Here is a 17,873-nt window from a genome sequence, read left to right as displayed (position 1 = left end):
GCATTAGCCCTTTCGAGGTGTCGCCTTCTTGCGCTTTGGTAGCAGCTTGGAAGAGCCGTTATGTGCCACTGCCCCAGCTTTACTGCCCACTGAAGGTGCTCAAGAGGGAGGTGATCACAGCCAGTGCTCCCACTGGTTCAGCAGTGCCCTGAGGAGGTACTGTGGGAGATGCAGCATTTAATCCCATGCTGGCTGCAGCAGGACATGACCTAATGATAGCTATGAGCTACAGCATCTCTTAAACCTATTCCCGGCTTGCCTGGCGTGCCTGCTCCCATGACTATTACAAACTCCCTGGTTTGTGTGTCCCAGGAGCAAGGCAAGCCCAGACTAGGTATGGCAGCTGCCCTTGGTCCTTCCAAGAGCTGTGCCATTCAGGACTGTGCTATCCTGCTATTCCCGACCCTGGGAATGGCGTAAAGGAAACACTGACACCAGACCAGAGCATACCAGAGATGATAACAAAGAGTCTCTAATTGTGTTCTGTATTGTGACAATGCAGAAAGAAAAGGAGAGTCCTTCGCAGCCTCTTCAAAATATATTTTTCAGGGCTGGTTTGGAGGTAGGGGGAAGAAGATTCTGGTGGTTGGGCTGCACTGAGCCTGCGTTGTACCAGCATGGTGCAGGACACAAGTAGACATATCTCTGTGTAGGTATGTGGACGTATGTACATGAGGGCCAGCTATTCTTAGTCTTTCACCCTTTTATCTCTTACATTTGCTTTTGTCTTTTTTTCAATCCACATTCCATCTACACTCCCACGCTGAGTTACACACAAACCAGGCCAGTAATTTACATCCCCATTTCTCTTTCCTGGCTAAAAACTGTCCCTCTCCACTGTCTGGTCGGCACTGCAGCCAGCTCGTGCCAGCACCTCCCCATCCGCCTCAGGACACCTGCCTCCCTCCCCACTCTGCTCATCCTCCACATGGTTGGCCTCCTCACTGGCTGCCACCATGGCCTTGTCAGTGCCATGGGCTGGCTGGTGGTTATCGCTGCTATGCTCCTCGGCTTCCTGCACATCAGACTCGGCTTCTTCAGTGTCACTCCCACCACCTGCAGAAGGGTTTTTCTCTGGGGGAGGTGTCTTCTTCCCTCGGTTCAGGCAGCAGTAGGTGGCCATGGCCAGGAAGAGAGCGGAGAGCACCACCTCTGAGCCCGCCAAGTAGAAGATCACCTCGTAGTTCTTGAGAGCGTCAACCAAGCGGCCTGGAGAAGAAACAAGGAGGTTAGCCTCAGTCTAAGCATTCCTGGATGGACAGACCAGCACTGCTGGGCAACAGCTGGGGACCCATTTCTGAAAGGAAGAGCAGGAAGCCTGGATATCTGAAATCATCCTGGGTAAGGAGATGGGCAACCGGGAGTCATGCTGTGCCACCAAGGTCACTACTTTAAGAGTGTGGGTTTGGTGCTTTCCCATGCTCTGACAAGGCTAAGCAATGCTGACGCACTGATATCATGGTGTCAGGCTGTGATGGGCCATCTTCTTGTCAAGATGAGATCAGCCTCTGGGGACAAGGCTTCCTTGGAGGGCACACACCTCTGCCCAAGAGATATCTCTTCTTTCACAGAGAAGGTATTGAGGCACTGGCACAGACTGCCAGAGAAGCTGTGGATAGAAGCTGTGGATGTCTTATTCCTGGAGGCATTCAAGGCCAGATTGGATAGGGCCCTGGGCAATCTGATCTAGTGCTTGCTCTAGTCGTTGGCAGCCTGTCCATGACAGGGAGGTTGGAACTAGGTGATCTTTGAGGTCCCTTCCAACCCTAGCCTTTCTATGATCCTATGTTCTCCCAAATGTCTCAAGGCTGACAATGGAAAGAGAGTTCCCACTGTAATTGAGATAGCATTTGCCAAGCTGAGATGGGGCTGTGGTGGCCAAAAGCTTCATCCCAGTCCTGCATTCTCCTGCCAGCAGATGTGACCCCTGGCCCCAGCTGTAATGAAACCGGCCCTGCGTTCACAAACAGCGAATTCCTTAGCAGGTGAATGTGCCCCTTTCACCCCAACTGGACAGCAAGTGTGGATTGTATGCAGCTTATCCTACAGCGAGCCCCTCAGCCCCATAGAGGGGGAAACAGCTCAGGAGGATTACACCAAACAAAGACACTTTGTTCAGTCAAGCGGCTGTGCCAAGTCCAAGCTATGGGGTTTGCAAGCACCCTCAAGCTCATATACAAGCAGATCTTGCAGCAAAGCCCCTCCAGGGTGGGGAAACAGGAGCCCCCCAGTCCATGTGACTGTGCTCCATCAGTGACCCTGCTCCATCTCTGTCCCAGCTTGTACTCACACAGTGCCAAAGCACAGGTGAACGGAGGAGGGAGTCCCACCCCCCATGCTGGCCCACAGTTGTTTGACCACTGACTGATGTGTGGGGTGGTGGCCTTGAAGATACAGCCTCCACTACCTGCTCTGTGTGTCCTGGCTTTGCTGCCTCAGTGTCTTCAGACCCCCCTCGTGATTCTTGAAGTTTCCTGACCTGGAGAAATTTCATCCACAGTAGTCTCCTACATCCTGTTCTATACAAGAAACCATTTGACCTTAAACTGTCAAATAACATGTAAGAGGGCAGGCCAGTATGAAAAACACTGTAACAGCAAATGCTTCATGTGCCTATACAGACCGTTTTGGCAGCCTTGATTGACACCAACATGCTGGTACCTTGGGCTGGGGCTAATACAAGTTGAAATCACCATTCACAGCATCAATCAAAATGCCACAGACATCAAGGAGAACTTGAAATAATCTTGTCCCCCTGAAGACTCTCACGGGATTGCTTGCAAAATGTGCCTGACCCTAACCACAACACGATTTGATGCAGTGTTCACAGTGAAGACAGAAACATGGATCCCAGCATGAAAGAGGGAGAAGTGTCACTGATGAGGACTGAGGGACTCTAGATGTCGTGCCATTCTGTATGCCTGCCATTGCTGAGATCTGTCAGGAAAGCAGAAGGAAATACCACTTACCATTTTCTTCCCTGGCTCAGCTGCAGTGCATGAAGGGAGACCAGGAGCTCTCACTTCAGAGAGCTTTCAGGGGAACTTTGAAATTGAGAAGTGGGGCCTTTATTCAAGGATTGTGACCACATCCAATACCAACAATACTGTGGGATGGCAGCAAAACTAACCACCTGCATTTTGCAGCACAAGACCTACCTGCGGAGGGTGGACCAATGAGCACAGCAAAAGCCTCGATAAGTAAGACCAGCCCGATGGCACTGGAGAACTTCTGGGAGCCAACGATGGCCATCAGCACCTCGAACTGCAGAGCCCCTACCATGCCGTAAGAAATGCCGAAAAAGACACAGAAGATGACCAGCCCCGTGTAATTGCTAGCCCTGGCACTGCAGATGTCTGTCAAGCCGTTGAAGAGCATAGAGAAGCTGAACAGGTATGCCACGTGAGGGCGGACCCACTTCAAGCCTGCCACCATGCCACACGCTGGCCGGGCAAAGATGTCGATGAAACCGATGATGGAGAGCAAGAAGGCGGCCTCTGTGTCTGGTACGCCTGTGTCCTTGGCGTAGTTGACCAGCAAGATGGGGGGCACGAAGAGACCCAAGACCAGGATGAACTTTGAGATAGTGTAAATGATGAAGCCTCGGTTGGAAAAGATGCTGAAATCCAACAGCTTCTTTCCTTTCTTGGGCTTCTTTTTGGCTTTCTTGGCTTTCTTGGTTCCATCAGTGGTGCTGATGCCCTCCTCTGACTTGCCTCCCATGGGCAGCATCTCCTTGGCTTCATATTTGTCCTGAACTTTCTCCATTTTCCTCTTCATGCCTGTATCCAGGGGTCTCATGACTGCCCCACAAGTGCAGCAGTTGAGTAGAAGGCCCCCCATGATGAGGAACCCTCCTCGCCAACCAAACTTCTCCAGCAGCACTTGCCCCAATGGAGAGAGGGAGGAAAGGAAGACAGGGCTCCCGGCAGCAGCCAGTCCATTGGCAAGAGGCCGACGTTTGTCAAAGTAGGTGCCCAGCATGATGAGTGAGGGCTGGAAGTTCAACGCCATACCCAGACCTATGAGAGGGTGAGAGCCGGGAGAGAGGGACGGAGTGCAAGGAGGTGAGACATGTCTTACAACAAGCAAAAAAACACCCTAAACTGCCCTAGTCCTGAAGTCCTTCCCCACAAGCCTCTTCTCCACTGGAAAAGATGGGCTAACAGTCTGTCTATTGGAACTGTATTTGAATCTAATATCTGTGACCACATTTAGACAGGATCTCTGCCTTTAACAGGGTCTTTGTCCCAATACCACTATATATTCTTGCCACTCCGATTGCCGTGATCACTGGGCATTGCTTGCCTTTCTTCTGTCCCTCTCTCCTGACTGTTTACATTCAGCAGATAAACCTCCTACAGTGCAACATTCAAGACTAGATGCCTCCTGTGAGCAGGTGTAAATAGTTTGAGAGGTGACCTGATGCCAGACATGGCAATGCTAAAGGGGGATACAGTGCACTCTTGGCTCTTCCATCGGTGTGCCCCCCTATTCCTGGGGTTCTCACCTGTCAGCACACCAGCTGTCAGATAAAGCTCAATGATGTTGGTGGTAAAAGATGCCAGAATCATCCCAGAGGAAGCTAGCAGCCCTCCAATGAGCATCACAGGCCGGCAGCCAAACTGGTTCACCATGATGCTGCATACTGGTCCTGGGAGGAAGCAGAGAAGACAGAGTAGGATTTCAGAAGGAGAAGATAGACAGGACATGTGGGAAGGGGCAGTGTGCCCAAACAGGGCACTGGGGAAGATGAAACTCTAACGGCAGAGATTACTGCTTGGCTGTTTAGCCACACAGTCCCTGGACCTGGCCAAGGGATGGAAGTCCTGGTGTGGAGATCTTTGCCCTGCCCTGCCTTCAACTCCCTGTTCTCTGGGGACAATAAAGGACTTGGTGCTTCAGCAAACATCATGGACAGTGGGGTGACCCCAGAGATCTCCTGGGACAAAGGAGATAGAGACATGAAATGTACCATGCATCTAGATGAATGTAGCAAGAGAACTGTCTTCAGCACACTGGTTCCGGATGAGGCCATTGAGTGTGCTCATGGGGACATGGTTTGGAACTCTGTAAGGGCAGAGGAGGCACAGGTTGGGTAGGGAGTGTTATATCCAAGCATCACCTGTTCCATAGAGCATGGCCAGCATGATAGAGGAGATCCAGGCCGTGTCACTGTAGCCCACGTGGAAATCTTTCATGAGCTCCTTGAAGTAGACACTGACAGCTTTCGGGAAGGCATAGGAGAAGCCAGTGATCACAAAGCAGCCAAAGAGAACAATCCAGCCCCAGCCGCCATCTGGGGGCTTCACAGGAGCTGGGAGCTGCCCTTCCTCTGGGTCAGCTCTCCCCATTGTCTAGCCTGGGTGGGGAAAGGCAGGCCGGGAGGAGGTAGGGTGACACAGGGAGACAGCAAGAGATCTGCAGATTCTGCAAGAGAAGAGCATAGCAGGCAAACATTTACTACAAGGTCTCCCTCCATGTCCTCCGTATACAGCCCTCATGTTCCTTTCCCTGCTACAAGAGACCACACTTGGAAAATGGGTGAAGGTTGAGAGCATGGCAAACCTGTGGCAGTGGTTATTTGCGTGCCAGAGAGATTAGGGCTCCATACCTATCCGGAGGGGCCACAAGAAAGTCAAAGGGGGGAGAAGGAGGGAATTAGAGGATATGTCTTGTGAGTTGCTCTCAGGACTCCTAAGCTGCACAGGAATTTTGCTCCAGTTGGCTGCTGTAAGAATGTATTTCTCATTTCTCCCCTAGGTACTGAGTTTCTGCCATACCCCTTCCAACACCAAGCACTACCTCAGTTTCTTCAGCATCAAAGCTTATTTTCACACCTGCATGCACAGTTATCACTGATCTTTGATTTGCTACTCCCCAGTAGTATCAGGTGTCAGCACACAAAATGACACCAAATGTCTTGGCTGATGGCTTTAATCAGGCACCTGACCAAGGCTAACCTGCAGAAGTTAAGGTGGATTAAGAGTCATCAGCCACCCCAGTGGTCTCCCTCCTTCCTCCTCCTGGGGTTTGTTTATGCCAGCAGCCAGTGTCTGCCACAGCCACAGTACACTGCAGCACAGCAGTCCCAACCTTCAGGACCCCATCAGCCACAAAAAAGGGGAGGACTGAGGCAGCTCTTACGGGTGGCAATACCCTAATAACTCTCAGGGACTGTGTCAATGGGCAGAGGCATGAATTGAGACCAGCCTGCAAAAAAAGGAAAAGACTCATTGCTAGCATGAAAAGGTTAATTACACACTCTACAAACACACATACCTTCTCCTCACCCCTTTCTGGTGGTATTCTGACCACTGGAACCAGCACAATCAGACTTAGCACAGCCTCATAGAATCATCTAATCCTTATGGTTGGAAAAGACCTCCAAGATTATCTAGTCCAACTATCCACCCACCATCAGTATTGCCCAGTAAACTCAGCTTCAGCCCTTACCTGTCCTTGCCCCTCTCCCAACCCAACCTGGTTACAACCAAGCAAAAGTTGACCCATTGCAAAAGTGCACTAATGGCTCATCAGTGCTGTCCTCAACCACCGCTACATCCACTGCACCTCAAATAAGAGCAGCTGCCACCAAGCATATCCCAACCCTTTTTGCCTGAGCCCCTCTTGCAGCCTCACTCTTCTTGCTCTTGTCCTCTGCCGCAAATCGAGTCAATCAATTAGACCCTTTGCATTTCATCTTCCCAGCAAGAAAACATTTGTCCATCTGTGGGATCATTTCAGAGATTTCCACAGCATCACCTGTTAGTGATGAATCAACAGCATCTGAGCACGTTAGACAAATACCCACGGGTACTGCTTGAGTCTGGGCTGGATGGGTCCTGCAGCAGCCCCTTCCATGGCACAACACACCTATGCAACAAGGTATGAAAGAGCATTTACCTGGCTGCAGCTCTATGCTGACCGACAAAGATGAGGTGCAGCTGAGCAGCTCACACGTGGAGCTCCCTCCAAGCCAACGTGCTGCAGCACAGCTCTGCTGGAGCTTTATCCCAGCTCTGAGCAGGCGGTTCAGAGCTGCCTCAATCATAACGCCCCGGTGCGCACGCAGGCTCCTCTGCTCACCGCTGCACATGGTGGTCACACCATGTACCCTGAACCTGCCTCTGCATACGCTACAGCTTGCTATTATTTTCTCCACACTTAAGGAGCTTTATTCATAGGTAAAAATACCCCACACTAAAGCTCATCAGCACAGGCAGCAGCACTTGCCCTGGGGATCGCATGCAGGTAGGCCCATAGTGAGCACTGCCACGGGTCTAGCTGCAGCTGGAGAGGTCTAGCTCCAGGTCAGGAGACTTGCACCAGCACCAGAAATTACCAACCCCGACCAGGTGAAGGCCACTGCAGAAAAACCCTATTGTACCAGGAAAGCTGCACCACTACCAGCATCCAGGAGCGTGTACACAAATATGAGGATGTCTCTTGGATAGGCTGGGAAGGGTTTAATAAATGCAAAAGGCCACAATTTTTGCCAGTAGCCTACAAAAACCACCATGGGAAAGCTTTCACTGAAGAGTGAAATGAGTACAGGCCTTCAGAAGCTGTAATGTGTGCTCAGATGCGAGCACCCCTCTGTATCACTGACCTGTGCAATGAAGCGATGAGTGCCAAAGACCCCAGAGATCGAGCAGGTCAGTCCAGCTGGTATTCCCTGGCTCTGGACGAGTGTGCCCAGTCAGATGGCCCCGCAGGTTCTTTGTTCCATGGTGGGCATGCCGTCAGCAGGGCACAGGGTGACAGCTGCAGGAGTCTCTTGTGCCGTGCTACTTTCTTCAGGGGCAGCCACGTCCTCACTGCAGAGCTAATCCCCCTTTCAGCCTGCTTTCCTCCAGCTCCAATGCCACCCTCTGCAGAAGGGATGCCCCACGCAAGGGACCCCCTTGCCTCCGCTGGGTGGATGCAGGCAGTGTGGATGTGGGTCAGTGGCTGATTATAGCTTCAGGTTGATGAAGACCAGCAGGTGCTGAGCGTGCAGAACGCACTTCTCCACTTTTAAGAGGCTTTTCCAGCCAATGGGGAGGAGGCTGCCTGTCGCAGCCCGAATCCCACAGTAATCCCATAGCCTGCCAAGGGGCTCCTCACTGATCTCCCAGCAGAACTGGGCAGGTTGGGAGGGGACAAAGGAGGAAGAGGAGTGCTGTGATGGGCTGAGCAGGAGACTGGGTGCAGGGGGAGAACATAGCAGAGATCCATGTTTCAGTGAGGAGCAAAACAGGAGATGGGTGCCTCCAGGTGCCCACTACCTCTTCCATGCTCTGGACTGGGGCAAAGCCAAGGGGCACATGCCCAGCAGAGAGTGAAGATCAGGTGGAGCAGCTGAGGGATTGCCATCGTCCATGGCTGGAAGAGCTGCTGGGACATCCATCCCACCCTCAGCATCCTCCCCAAAACAAAACCCCTACATGGCTACCATTCGATTGCCACCATGATTCCCAGCCACGCACGGGGGAGCCCATTCCCCTGAAGGCTCGAGGGCAGGGTTTCGGGGCCCACATGTTAATCCTCCCAAGCCTCTTAGTCCCTGTGCCCCATCAGTAGGGAAGGAGGCACATGCGGGGCCCGCAGGTCTTGGCAGCACTTGCAGCCAGGGTTTAATTTCTATTAATAAGGCTAATCGGCTCAGGCCTGGGCTGCTGCTTGCGCTCCCTTCCTGGGAGGGAGGGCAGCCCAGTTACAGGGCCGGGATGGCGGGGTCTGAGAAGATGGCCGCCAGGCCTTATCCTCCAGCCTGAGGCCTACCAGGCGCTGAGGGGACCAGGAAGCAGGGTTGTGCTGCCCTCCAGTGACAGCAGAGCCAGGGCTGGCTGGTGAGGCCTGGCAGAGGGTCAAGCAGCCCCCATCCCCTGGCTGTTAGGGGAGCCACGTCCTCCTCTCCATGCCCTCTGAGCACAGCAAAGGCCTGGCTGCTGGAACAGCTACGGAAGCAGCATGGTCTGTTTTATTTCAAAATGCTTTCTCCACAGGACAACTGGTGGAAGGGTAGGACAGTGACACTGGGCTCCATCCCTCCTTCCCTGTGCCCAGGAGCTGACTGGCCAGGGAAGGGGTCAGCTAGTGGTGAAGAGGGGCTGAAGCCAACATGGCTGACAAAGGGGCCAAGAGCCCTTCAGCCAAGTCACATCACTGGCAGCTTTGTGGTAGCCACCTCCCTCTGGGATTCATTTTTCCAGCAGCAAAATCTGCCAAGTGTCCTTCTCCCAGACCATCAGAATTTCCCCACCACCACCCCTCAGGCCACCATCACCAGGCTTCTCCCACTCAAGCACAACAACATCACACAGGGGTGGAGGGCAATCCAAAGAGGGCCTGCTGTTGGCTACAGCATGCCAGACAGCCATGAGACAGGTCCTCATGTCCCAGAGGGAAGGGAGGGATAGAGAGAGGTCATTCTGTGAGCGGTAGCATGAGGTCACTGCCCAATAGGGGTTGCAGCCCGTCACTCCTATGCCTTCCTCTTCCCTGCACGACCACTTCATCGGATAATGGGTGCAGAGCGATCGTTGGTGATCGTGGGACGTAGCTTGACTGTGGCAAAGGGGTTGGTACCTCTGAAAAGGAAAAGGAGACAGATCACATCAAGCAAAATGGTCTGGAAAGACCATGCTGGAGAGCTGATGACCAAGCAAGAGCTGTTAAGTCTTCTATAGTAATAGCACTGTAATAATGCCATTCTTTCTGGTGGTTCCAGAGTGCAGCCCTATGTTTCACTCTTACCTTGGGAAGAGTTCAGGTGGCTGGTCAAATACTCCTGGTTTCTGCAGTGAAAAGAAAGGCAACTGTGAGTTATCTGGACTGGGGGAGGGAATGGAGAGACAAAAGTGGATCAGGGGACACTGCACACTTGAAAGAAGATTTTGCAAAAAGCTTGAGTGAATTAAGAGCCCAAGCCCTACTAACAGGGCTCTGACTCCTTATTCATTCAAATTTTGCATATTACCTGTGGTGGTTGGCTGTCTCTACACCACAGGTTCCCTGTTCCCCTAGGACACCTCCCTTTGTTTTGAGGAAGAAGGGAGATGCCTCAGATCCCCTAAGTGTCATGTCTGAAGGGCACAGCAAACAGGGCCAGTCTGGTCTACATTCCACCCTGCCAGCACAGCCAGAGATGCCCCCTCATGTTGCCCACCCACTCTAGCAAAGAGCTCGTTGTCAGAGTCCTCACATGCTCCCTGCACCTGCAGGGGAATGCAAGAGTGCTGGTACCCTGCCCTACATACGTATTGTTTAAATGTGAACCAACCTGAAGGAGAAAGAGCCGGGTCCTGTGACCCTTATCCTTGGCCAGTAGATGATGAAGGATCAGTGACAACTGTGATGGCCTGCTAATGCACACCACTTTCTGTAGCTGGTGGCAGACAAGAAAGCTCTGTATTCCAACTGGGAATAGCAACAAGCATTTATTTGCTGCTGGAGGATATTTGGAGCAGAAGTTTAGAGCAAGGCTGAGTCTTTCCAAACTTCTAATGAGATTCAGTTGTTTTGCCACCAAAATTTAAATGCTCCACATACATCATTGTTCAATCTCAGGTCTACCCCTATACTCTAGCCTTGGAGATGGATGGAAATCAGTAACCCAGAGGCCATAGAATTTAGAGCCCATTTCCCTCTGTGCTGTGCAGCCTGAGGCTTCCTGAAACCATGGAACAGGTCATGAAAGGGAAGATGAAAGCCTGATTAAATGTGTTCCAGTCTTTTGAGCCATCCAGTTTCCTACAACTTCACACTGCCTAGAACCAGTGACTAGAAATGAGGTTTCCTAGCCTTGCAGGCAGCACCATTCTTCCCTCTCCAACCAGAGGTCCTCATTTTCAACTGCCCTCCACTTTAACTTTGACTGTTTTCACCAGTCAATTCCTCACAACTGGAAGCAATGTTACAAGGAGAGTTTAATTCCCAACTTGCCATCTGTGAGCTATGAGTTGGAAATTCCTTGTTCTAAGACTCCCCAAAATGGCTGTGCTCTCAGTCTTTACCCTCAGTTCTCTGCCTATTCCAGCTGTGATTTTAATCCAAGCCTTGCTCAAATTTGGAAGAGGACCAATGAAACTATTCTCCATTCACTGAAGGGAGAAGAAGGATGGCATCTCTGTCAGCTGGTAAGCCACCCCCAGCCCAGCCTGATCACTCCATGGTCCTACTATTAGCAGAAAGAGGTGCTGCCTCGGAGCCACCAGAAATCAGGCTGGGAAGTCATGGAGAAAAGGACTGAACTGAAGGGGCCCTGGTGAGCAAAAAACAGAGAAAAATGAGAAAGGCAGGAGCACAAAGACAGTCCCTGGAAGAGGAAATCCAGGCACTGAGGATCTGCACAGACAAAATTGACTGTAGGGACACCAGGACATGGTTGCATGAGAGCAGACTGGATGAGAAAGGCCAATGCTAACAAGCCATCTAATCTCGGCAAGGGAAGAGGGCACATGTCAACATCTCATAAGCATTTTTCCTTCTCACTGCAGAAAAGGATGGAAGCCAGTACCATTGGAAGGATGTACCTCCCTCCACTGATATCAGTCAGCCCTCCTGCACTCACCTTCGTACCACCTGATGTCACTGGCCCACTCTGGTGACTGCCAACACCCACCGGCGCAGGAGGTGGGTTTGGCACAGCAGCTTGGGCAGCAGCAGACCAGCTAGAGGAAGAAATGCTGGGATGGTCCAAGATGTCATCCATACTGTGACTGCTCCGGAGTGGGAAAGACCTGAGCAAGAAGGGAAAACAGTGAGAGGAGAGCCAAAGAGCAAGGAATGGGGAGCAGCACAGGTGCCAGCCACAGAGACATCTTTGGAGAAATTATGCAGCCTGCACCTGAAACAGGCATCCTGCTAGTGTGAAAGACTTACGAGGTGGCAGGCACTTCGTTTTCTTGCTGGCCAACTGCCCTCCTCTTACCTGACAGGTGGCTCCTCCATGTCCCTCGCATCCTCCAGAGGCTTGACGTAAGCTTCAGGGAACCAGCCACATCTGAGACACAGAAAGAGAGATGAATGAGTTCCAGGCAAACCAGCTTGTGGGTCTGTCTACACCCATCCCACACATCAGCTGAGCCTCCACTGCTGCAGCTATCATGTGTGATAGCGTTCAGTACATCTTTCACCCCTAGGTGGGGCAAGACAGTCCTTGGGAAGCCACGGAGCAACGGTATTTTCACCTTTTGCTTTGCACAGGACTCGCTTGTCTCAGAAGCTATGCTCTATTCCCCAGGGCAAAGCAGCTGCACCTCAGAACTCTATCAGAAGTAAGGCACTACTCTTGCTCATCTTGCATCTGAGTGACCCAGAGCATGGGGCGTTGGCTTCACCAACGAGTGTCAGCTGGTAATGCCACAGGGAGTAATTCAGTAAGCGCTGGGTGCAGCAGTTTCCATGCCCTGTCTGTCCTGGAGCTGAGAAATGCCAGGCCTCTCAGGTAACTCCAGCAGTTCACAGCTGGCTCCCATGGCAGGAGCCACTCAGCCATGCGAGTCGGGAGGTGTCACCAGGGCCCTGGCTTTTGTCACCCATCCTCACCCTGCCTCACTGCTTCTCCTGCTCAAGCAGGCTGGGGACATGGCACAGGAGAGACAAAAAGACAAAGCCCATTTACTGCACCGAGGTCTCACGTACACGGATGAGCCCTCCAGCTTGCCGTACAGCCAGCCGTTCTGCGCCTCTGGCATCAGCACTGTGATGACATCCCCAGGATCGAAGCGCAGCAGGGTCCGGTTGGCCCCCGTCGTGTGGGGCGCGATAGCCTGCACTCTCACTGTGCCGCTCCTCCGCCTGCCTTCACTGCTGCTGCTGGCCTCACCAAAGGAACCAGAGCGGGAGACACGGCCAGCAGGGACCAAACCTGCAGAGAGGCATTAGAGAGGTCTGGATAGAACTCAGCATCCTCCTGCAAGAACCCATGCTGCCTCAAGAACACCAGCGCTACGTGGTCGTTGGCCAGATATCTAGGCCACAGGCACTGCCTGCTGCAAAAGGCTGCTGACCCTCTTCCTGACCCTGCTGTAGAATATGGGACATTTTTGTTTCTCTCGCTCTTATTTATTTATTACTGAAATTTGTGATGAACGAGAGGCAGTTGAGTCCTGGATGGACTCCACTCTGAAGGCTGAGCTCCTCCCCGTTTCATGCATCACTGTCCTCCCCAGCTCCCCATGTACTGACCTCCCACTGCGCCCAGGGATGTGGGTGAGGACCCACTGTTTAATAGACGTGGTCCCTCCCTGAACCCAACCCTGTTCCCAGAGAGGCCCAAGCACCGTCTCCCAGCTCCTGGACATGAGACATACTGGCTGATGGTGTCCTCTGCAGCGGTTGCCTGGGGACCTCTGGTTGAGGAGACAGTCTCATTTCTGGTGGTTCCTGAGAGAAGATGCTGGACCTACTCCCAGCCATAGAAGAAGCAAAGTCTGCAAGGGGTCTCTGCTGGAAGGAAAAGAGTCTGAGTGCACAGCCACTGAGGAAGTGTCAAAGAAGAGACACCCCAAAAATCAACATATTCCTCCATCACAACCCATATGTATGCTTTCCTTCATCTTGGCCAGAGGATGGAGAGGCAGGGAGGCTGCCACAGCCTGGCCTTGCCCTGCAAGCTCAGAAGGGCAGAGCAGCCCTGCCACCACCATGGTGAAGGCTGTCCATGTGCTCCTCACCGTCTCCAGGTGGGTAGGCGTGAGCCGGCCCGACGGATAGCCCTGGCCATGAGTGCTGGTGAGCAGGCCCTGCACATGGCTGTTGGTGGGGTTGCGGCTGGCCTCCAGCTGCTCCTTCCACTGTGGTGCCTTAGTCTGGATCATGCCTCGGGCCTGGAAAAAGAGAGGAAATAGGCAGCAATGGACATGGCATTCAGCTCCTCACCAGCCGTACTCCTCCAGCTGAGGACAGTCAGTCTGGACCCCAAATCCCCACCTGATCGACGCACAAAACACTGCTCTGACCCAAGGGGTCACCAAGCCCTGGGTCTCTCCTGCCTGCATGTTCCCTTCCAGCCACCCAGCTCTGCTCCCCAGGGCCGTACCCTGCTGTAGAACTGGAGGAGAGTGTTGTAGAGCATCTGGTGTTTGTCAGCCAGGAAGCGGTAGCGGCGTTTCTCCTCCAGCTCAGCCTCCCGCTGGCTGTTGGAGAGGAACGCCTGCATCTCTGAGCGCAGCCGCATCACGTTCTCCTGGGTCATGGGGGAAAGGAGGAAGAGGTGAGTGGAAATACAGCATTCAGAAGGAGAAACAATGAAATGGGTGGTCATGGCTACCAGCTTCCCAGCAGAGAGGAGCTAGAGCACAGGGACCATGTGCTTGCACACTGAGGCTTGCTAAAGGAGGCAAAAGCTTGGCAGGTTCTGCACGATTGAGTTCCACAGGTTAGCAGGACCTCGTAGAAGAGGAGTTTCCTCTTTCCCAGATAAACCTGCTGGCTTTTGGTTGTCAGGGATAATCTCTTGGTTTCGCAGGAAGGGCAGAGCTGCTCTTACCCAGCTCTGCTTCCTGCAACCCCTGCTCACCTTCATCTCCCGGACATTTTTATCGCGGGCCCTCTCCATCCTCCAGAGCTCTGCCGTGCACTTCTCCAGGTTGTTGGCTTTGCGCCGGTACTCCAGCTCGTACTGCTTCTGGCTCTCCTGTCAGGTAGAAAGCAAGTTCAGTGAGGAACCAGGGACATCACAGTCCATGAGAGGAGAAGGTAAGCCTCTCCCCCACCTCCTGCATGATGTCTTAGGTGGCAGAGAAACAAGCAGGGCCAAGGAGAGGAAGGGAACTCAGCACTCACACTGATGAACTGCACATCCATTTTGGAGTTCTTCTCCATGTGCTGCAGTAGGTCCACATGGAATGTCTGAGCCTAGAAGAGAGAAAGGTTGGATATTGGGAAAATTTTATTCTCTGAAAGAGCTGCAGTGGCACAGGCTGCCCAGGGAGGTGGTGCAGTCACTGTCCCTGGGGGTGTTCCAGAACCGTGTGGATGTGGCACTGAAGACATGGTCAGAGGGCATTTTGGGGATGGCAGTTAGACCAGGTGATCTTAGAGGACTTATCCAATCCTAATGATTCTGCAATTGTATGATTCTACAAAGGAGACATCACCCCCAAACCCATGCTGTGTGAATTATGGGAAGGCTGGCTCGCAGAATTGTGAGAGCCATGGAAAGGTTGGCTCACAGAACTCACAGAACCAGAGGCCCCCTTGCCAGGTGGCCCTGAAAGAAAAGCCAAAAATGGGCACTCTGGGGGGTTGCTGTGGAGCAGCCCTGCAGCCTGGGTGTGTACATTTGGTACCCGCCTCTGGTGTTCAGCACGAGGCTGGAAAGATTGGCATTCCCTGAGGATGGTGACAGTCCCCAAACAGCACCAAAAATGGAACAGCAGCAGGCTCTGGGCATGGCAGCTCTGCAATACGCCTCTGTCACGTGAAGCAGGGATGGCAGGGAGGCAGCACCTGCCTGCAGAGACTGAGAAGGAAATGCCAGCAAGCTGCAGGATGTGAAGTCCCTATTTGTCCCCACTTGCACACCAGCCCCAAGGAAAACCACTCACCACAACTTCTAAATCAGAGCTCAGGAGCCTCTGTGTGTCAGACATCTGCATCAGGATTTCACCTTCAGAGAAAAGAGAAGGGAGAGGGTGGAAAAACACCATGGCTGTTTCCTGGTGAGACCAGGGAGGTTGAGCAGCAGTGTGCCACCGCAGCTGATATGCGGGTGTGAAAGTCCAACAGTGTATGGCTCTCTGTATCTCCAGAGGCTGAGAGCCCTCATTTGGAGAATCTATCTTCCCTCAATAGCTGGAAAGGGACCAACTACTGGGGAAAACTCTTTCCTGGACAGCAGTGGCGTGTGCGAGAGCCTTACCCAGCACATGAGAGGTGGAGCTCTGCAGTGCTCTCTCCCCAATCTTTTCGATTGCCTTAAAGTAGACTTCAGCTGCTTTGGATAATGCTGTGTGGAGAGGAGAGGAGAAGTAAGAATCTGACCTGCCTTCCCACCAGCCCCAGTGTGCAGGAGATTCACTCTATTCCTCTTATATAGGTTTCTCCCCATCTGTACCTGCTAACACCAGTGGGTCACAGAGCAGGAGGAAAGCTCAGGACGTGCCACGAGGTGAGACCAGCAGCGTCCCAGCACACAGAAGACACTCAGGAGAGAACCCACTCACCATGGAAGGCACGCAAGTAGTTGTTCCCCAGGTACACCAGATTCTCCAGTGCAGGGTTAAACTGCTCCAGGATGCTCTGTGGACAGGCAGAAGCATGTTAATGCTGGTCTTCTCCATGTACCAGGTCAATGCCAGAGATCAAGGTGGCTGCTGGAGAACCACACTGTCATCTAAAGATGGCTTTCTCCCTGGGGCCCCATGCTCCTTAGCTGCTGCAGACGTGGGGGGATCTCCCTGAGCCTGCACAGGTGAAGGCCACCATTTATCACTCAGGCACAAACATTATATTTCCTGTCCGGGATCTGATGCACCGTCAACCTCAGCAGCTTGATAAGAGAAGGGATGGACTGCTTCAAATCAACACATCGCTTTTACCTGCTGATAAACCTATCAGAGAGTTTTATTGCTTACAGTATAGCAGCAGAGCAGAGGCTGGAATAAGGAATTTCATTTTTCCCAGCCCTTGCTACTTTGCTGCAGCACCAACATGCACAGGGAAGCATTAGTGAGATCAGACTGCTCTTTCCAGCAAGACAGAAACAGCCAACTGAACTGATTACTACCAGCAGCCGAGGAGCGTGACCGTTCCATAAAGGATCTCCAGATCCAACTGACTGCCCAATTTCTTCCAAGGTCTGCCATAAGACCCATGCCACTCTCCCCTCCTGGCAGTCACCACTTCCAAACCCAGCCCAGAGCCCATAGGAGCTGCTGCAGCTCAGCCTGAGGACAGATCCAGCCCTCAGCTGTCCCCCCAGAAGAGTTTCCAGCAGGAATCAGCTCCTCTCCTCCCAGCTGCACATCTCCCCCAGGCAGACAGGAGCAGCATTCAGTGCCAGTACTCACCTTATAGATGGAGATGGTGGATCTGTAGGACAGGTCCATCTCCCCAGGCTTTTCTCTCTCCTGCTGATGAGCAAGGGGCGAAGGAGAGCGTGAGATGCTGCTGGTCCAGAGGAGCCCTTCCACAGAGCTAGCTGGGTGGAGAGCCTATCACTGGCAAGAAATGACAGCAGGAAAACACAGCCGTGGTACAAAGGGAACAGAGCACTGCTGGAGTTTAATAATTCACCAGCCAAGAGGTTGGAACTTGATCCCTGGATGTAACCAGACTCTGGTGAGAGAAGAATCCTGCAACAGCCAGCAAGGGCACGTGACTGCCTCTTTGAATTATTGATTGCCAGCTCGGTGCCCAGCTCCCCCTGCCCTGGCACCTGCAGAGCCAGCCACCTGCCACAGTCACACCTCGCTTGCTGCCTCTGTCCCTCCCACCGCCCGCAGGTGGCTCGCTCAGCCTTCCCACGCTGCTGGAACATCCTCAGGTCCCACTGATCAGGAGATCCCTATAGGCTTGTGATCACAGGCAGCAAATAGGAGGGAGAAAAAAAGTGAGAAAAAAAAACAACAACCCACCTCCAAATAGGTTTCAGCTCTTCCCTTCCCTCTAATTCCCCCACTCCTGAGCCTTCCTCCCACTCCCAGTCTCACCGAGGCTCTCCAGTGCCAGCACAAACTTGTGCTGAATGTCCCTGTTCTCCCTGCCTGCATGGACCCCAAGCACAGCATCACTACTGGGAGCCCTTGCAGATGGAGTTGGCTTATAAAAAAAGGGTAAGAGAGATTATGTTCTCTCCATCCTAAGTTGTGGGAGCTGCTCCAAAGCCTCACACTGGCTGGAAACGATAAGCCCAACACGTAATGCTGTGTTCTGTAATG

The 17,873-nt window shown here is 52.7% G+C and overlaps 2 protein-coding genes across 3 annotated transcripts; both read right to left on the bottom strand.

Moving 5' to 3' along the window:
- Positions 1–482: 482 nt before the first annotated feature.
- SLC16A8 (solute carrier family 16 member 8) lies at positions 483–8,862 on the bottom strand. Its single transcript, XM_042837711.1, has 5 exons — positions 7,613–8,862; positions 5,126–5,430; positions 4,511–4,654; positions 3,159–4,022; positions 483–1,209 (listed from the first exon to the last, which is right to left on the bottom strand). The coding sequence occupies exons 2-5, from the start codon at positions 5,352–5,354 to the stop codon at positions 818–820; spliced, it is 1,629 nt and encodes a 542-aa protein (XP_042693645.1). The 5' UTR covers positions 5,355–5,430; positions 7,613–8,862; the 3' UTR covers positions 483–817.
- Positions 8,863–8,943: 81 nt separating this feature from the next.
- Positions 8,944–17,326, bottom strand: BAIAP2L2 (BAR/IMD domain containing adaptor protein 2 like 2). 2 transcript variants are annotated; one of them, XM_042837712.1, is made up of 14 exons: positions 17,004–17,326; positions 16,158–16,233; positions 15,854–15,940; positions 15,540–15,601; positions 14,776–14,847; positions 14,510–14,626; positions 14,030–14,176; positions 13,665–13,817; positions 13,302–13,437; positions 12,631–12,856; positions 11,918–11,989; positions 11,558–11,726; positions 9,742–9,782; positions 8,944–9,575 (listed from the first exon to the last, which is right to left on the bottom strand). In XM_042837712.1, the coding sequence occupies exons 1-14, from the start codon at positions 17,040–17,042 to the stop codon at positions 9,500–9,502; spliced, it is 1,473 nt and encodes a 490-aa protein (XP_042693646.1). In that variant the 5' UTR covers positions 17,043–17,326; the 3' UTR covers positions 8,944–9,499. The 2 variants fall into 2 exon arrangements, with proteins under 2 accessions (XP_042693646.1, XP_042693647.1); XM_042837713.1 differs by having other exon boundaries at positions 13,302–13,434; positions 17,004–17,325.
- Between the last annotated feature and the right edge of the window lie 547 nt (positions 17,327–17,873).

Source organism: Centrocercus urophasianus, unplaced genomic scaffold (genome assembly GCF_019232065.1).
Source record: "Centrocercus urophasianus isolate 14NV4802_14NV808 unplaced genomic scaffold, USGS_Curo_1.0 seq_73, whole genome shotgun sequence".
NCBI lineage: Eukaryota > Metazoa > Chordata > Aves > Galliformes > Phasianidae > Centrocercus > Centrocercus urophasianus.
The sequence above is the reverse complement of the archived record's forward strand: the minus strand, read 5'-3'. Positions and strand labels throughout refer to the sequence as shown.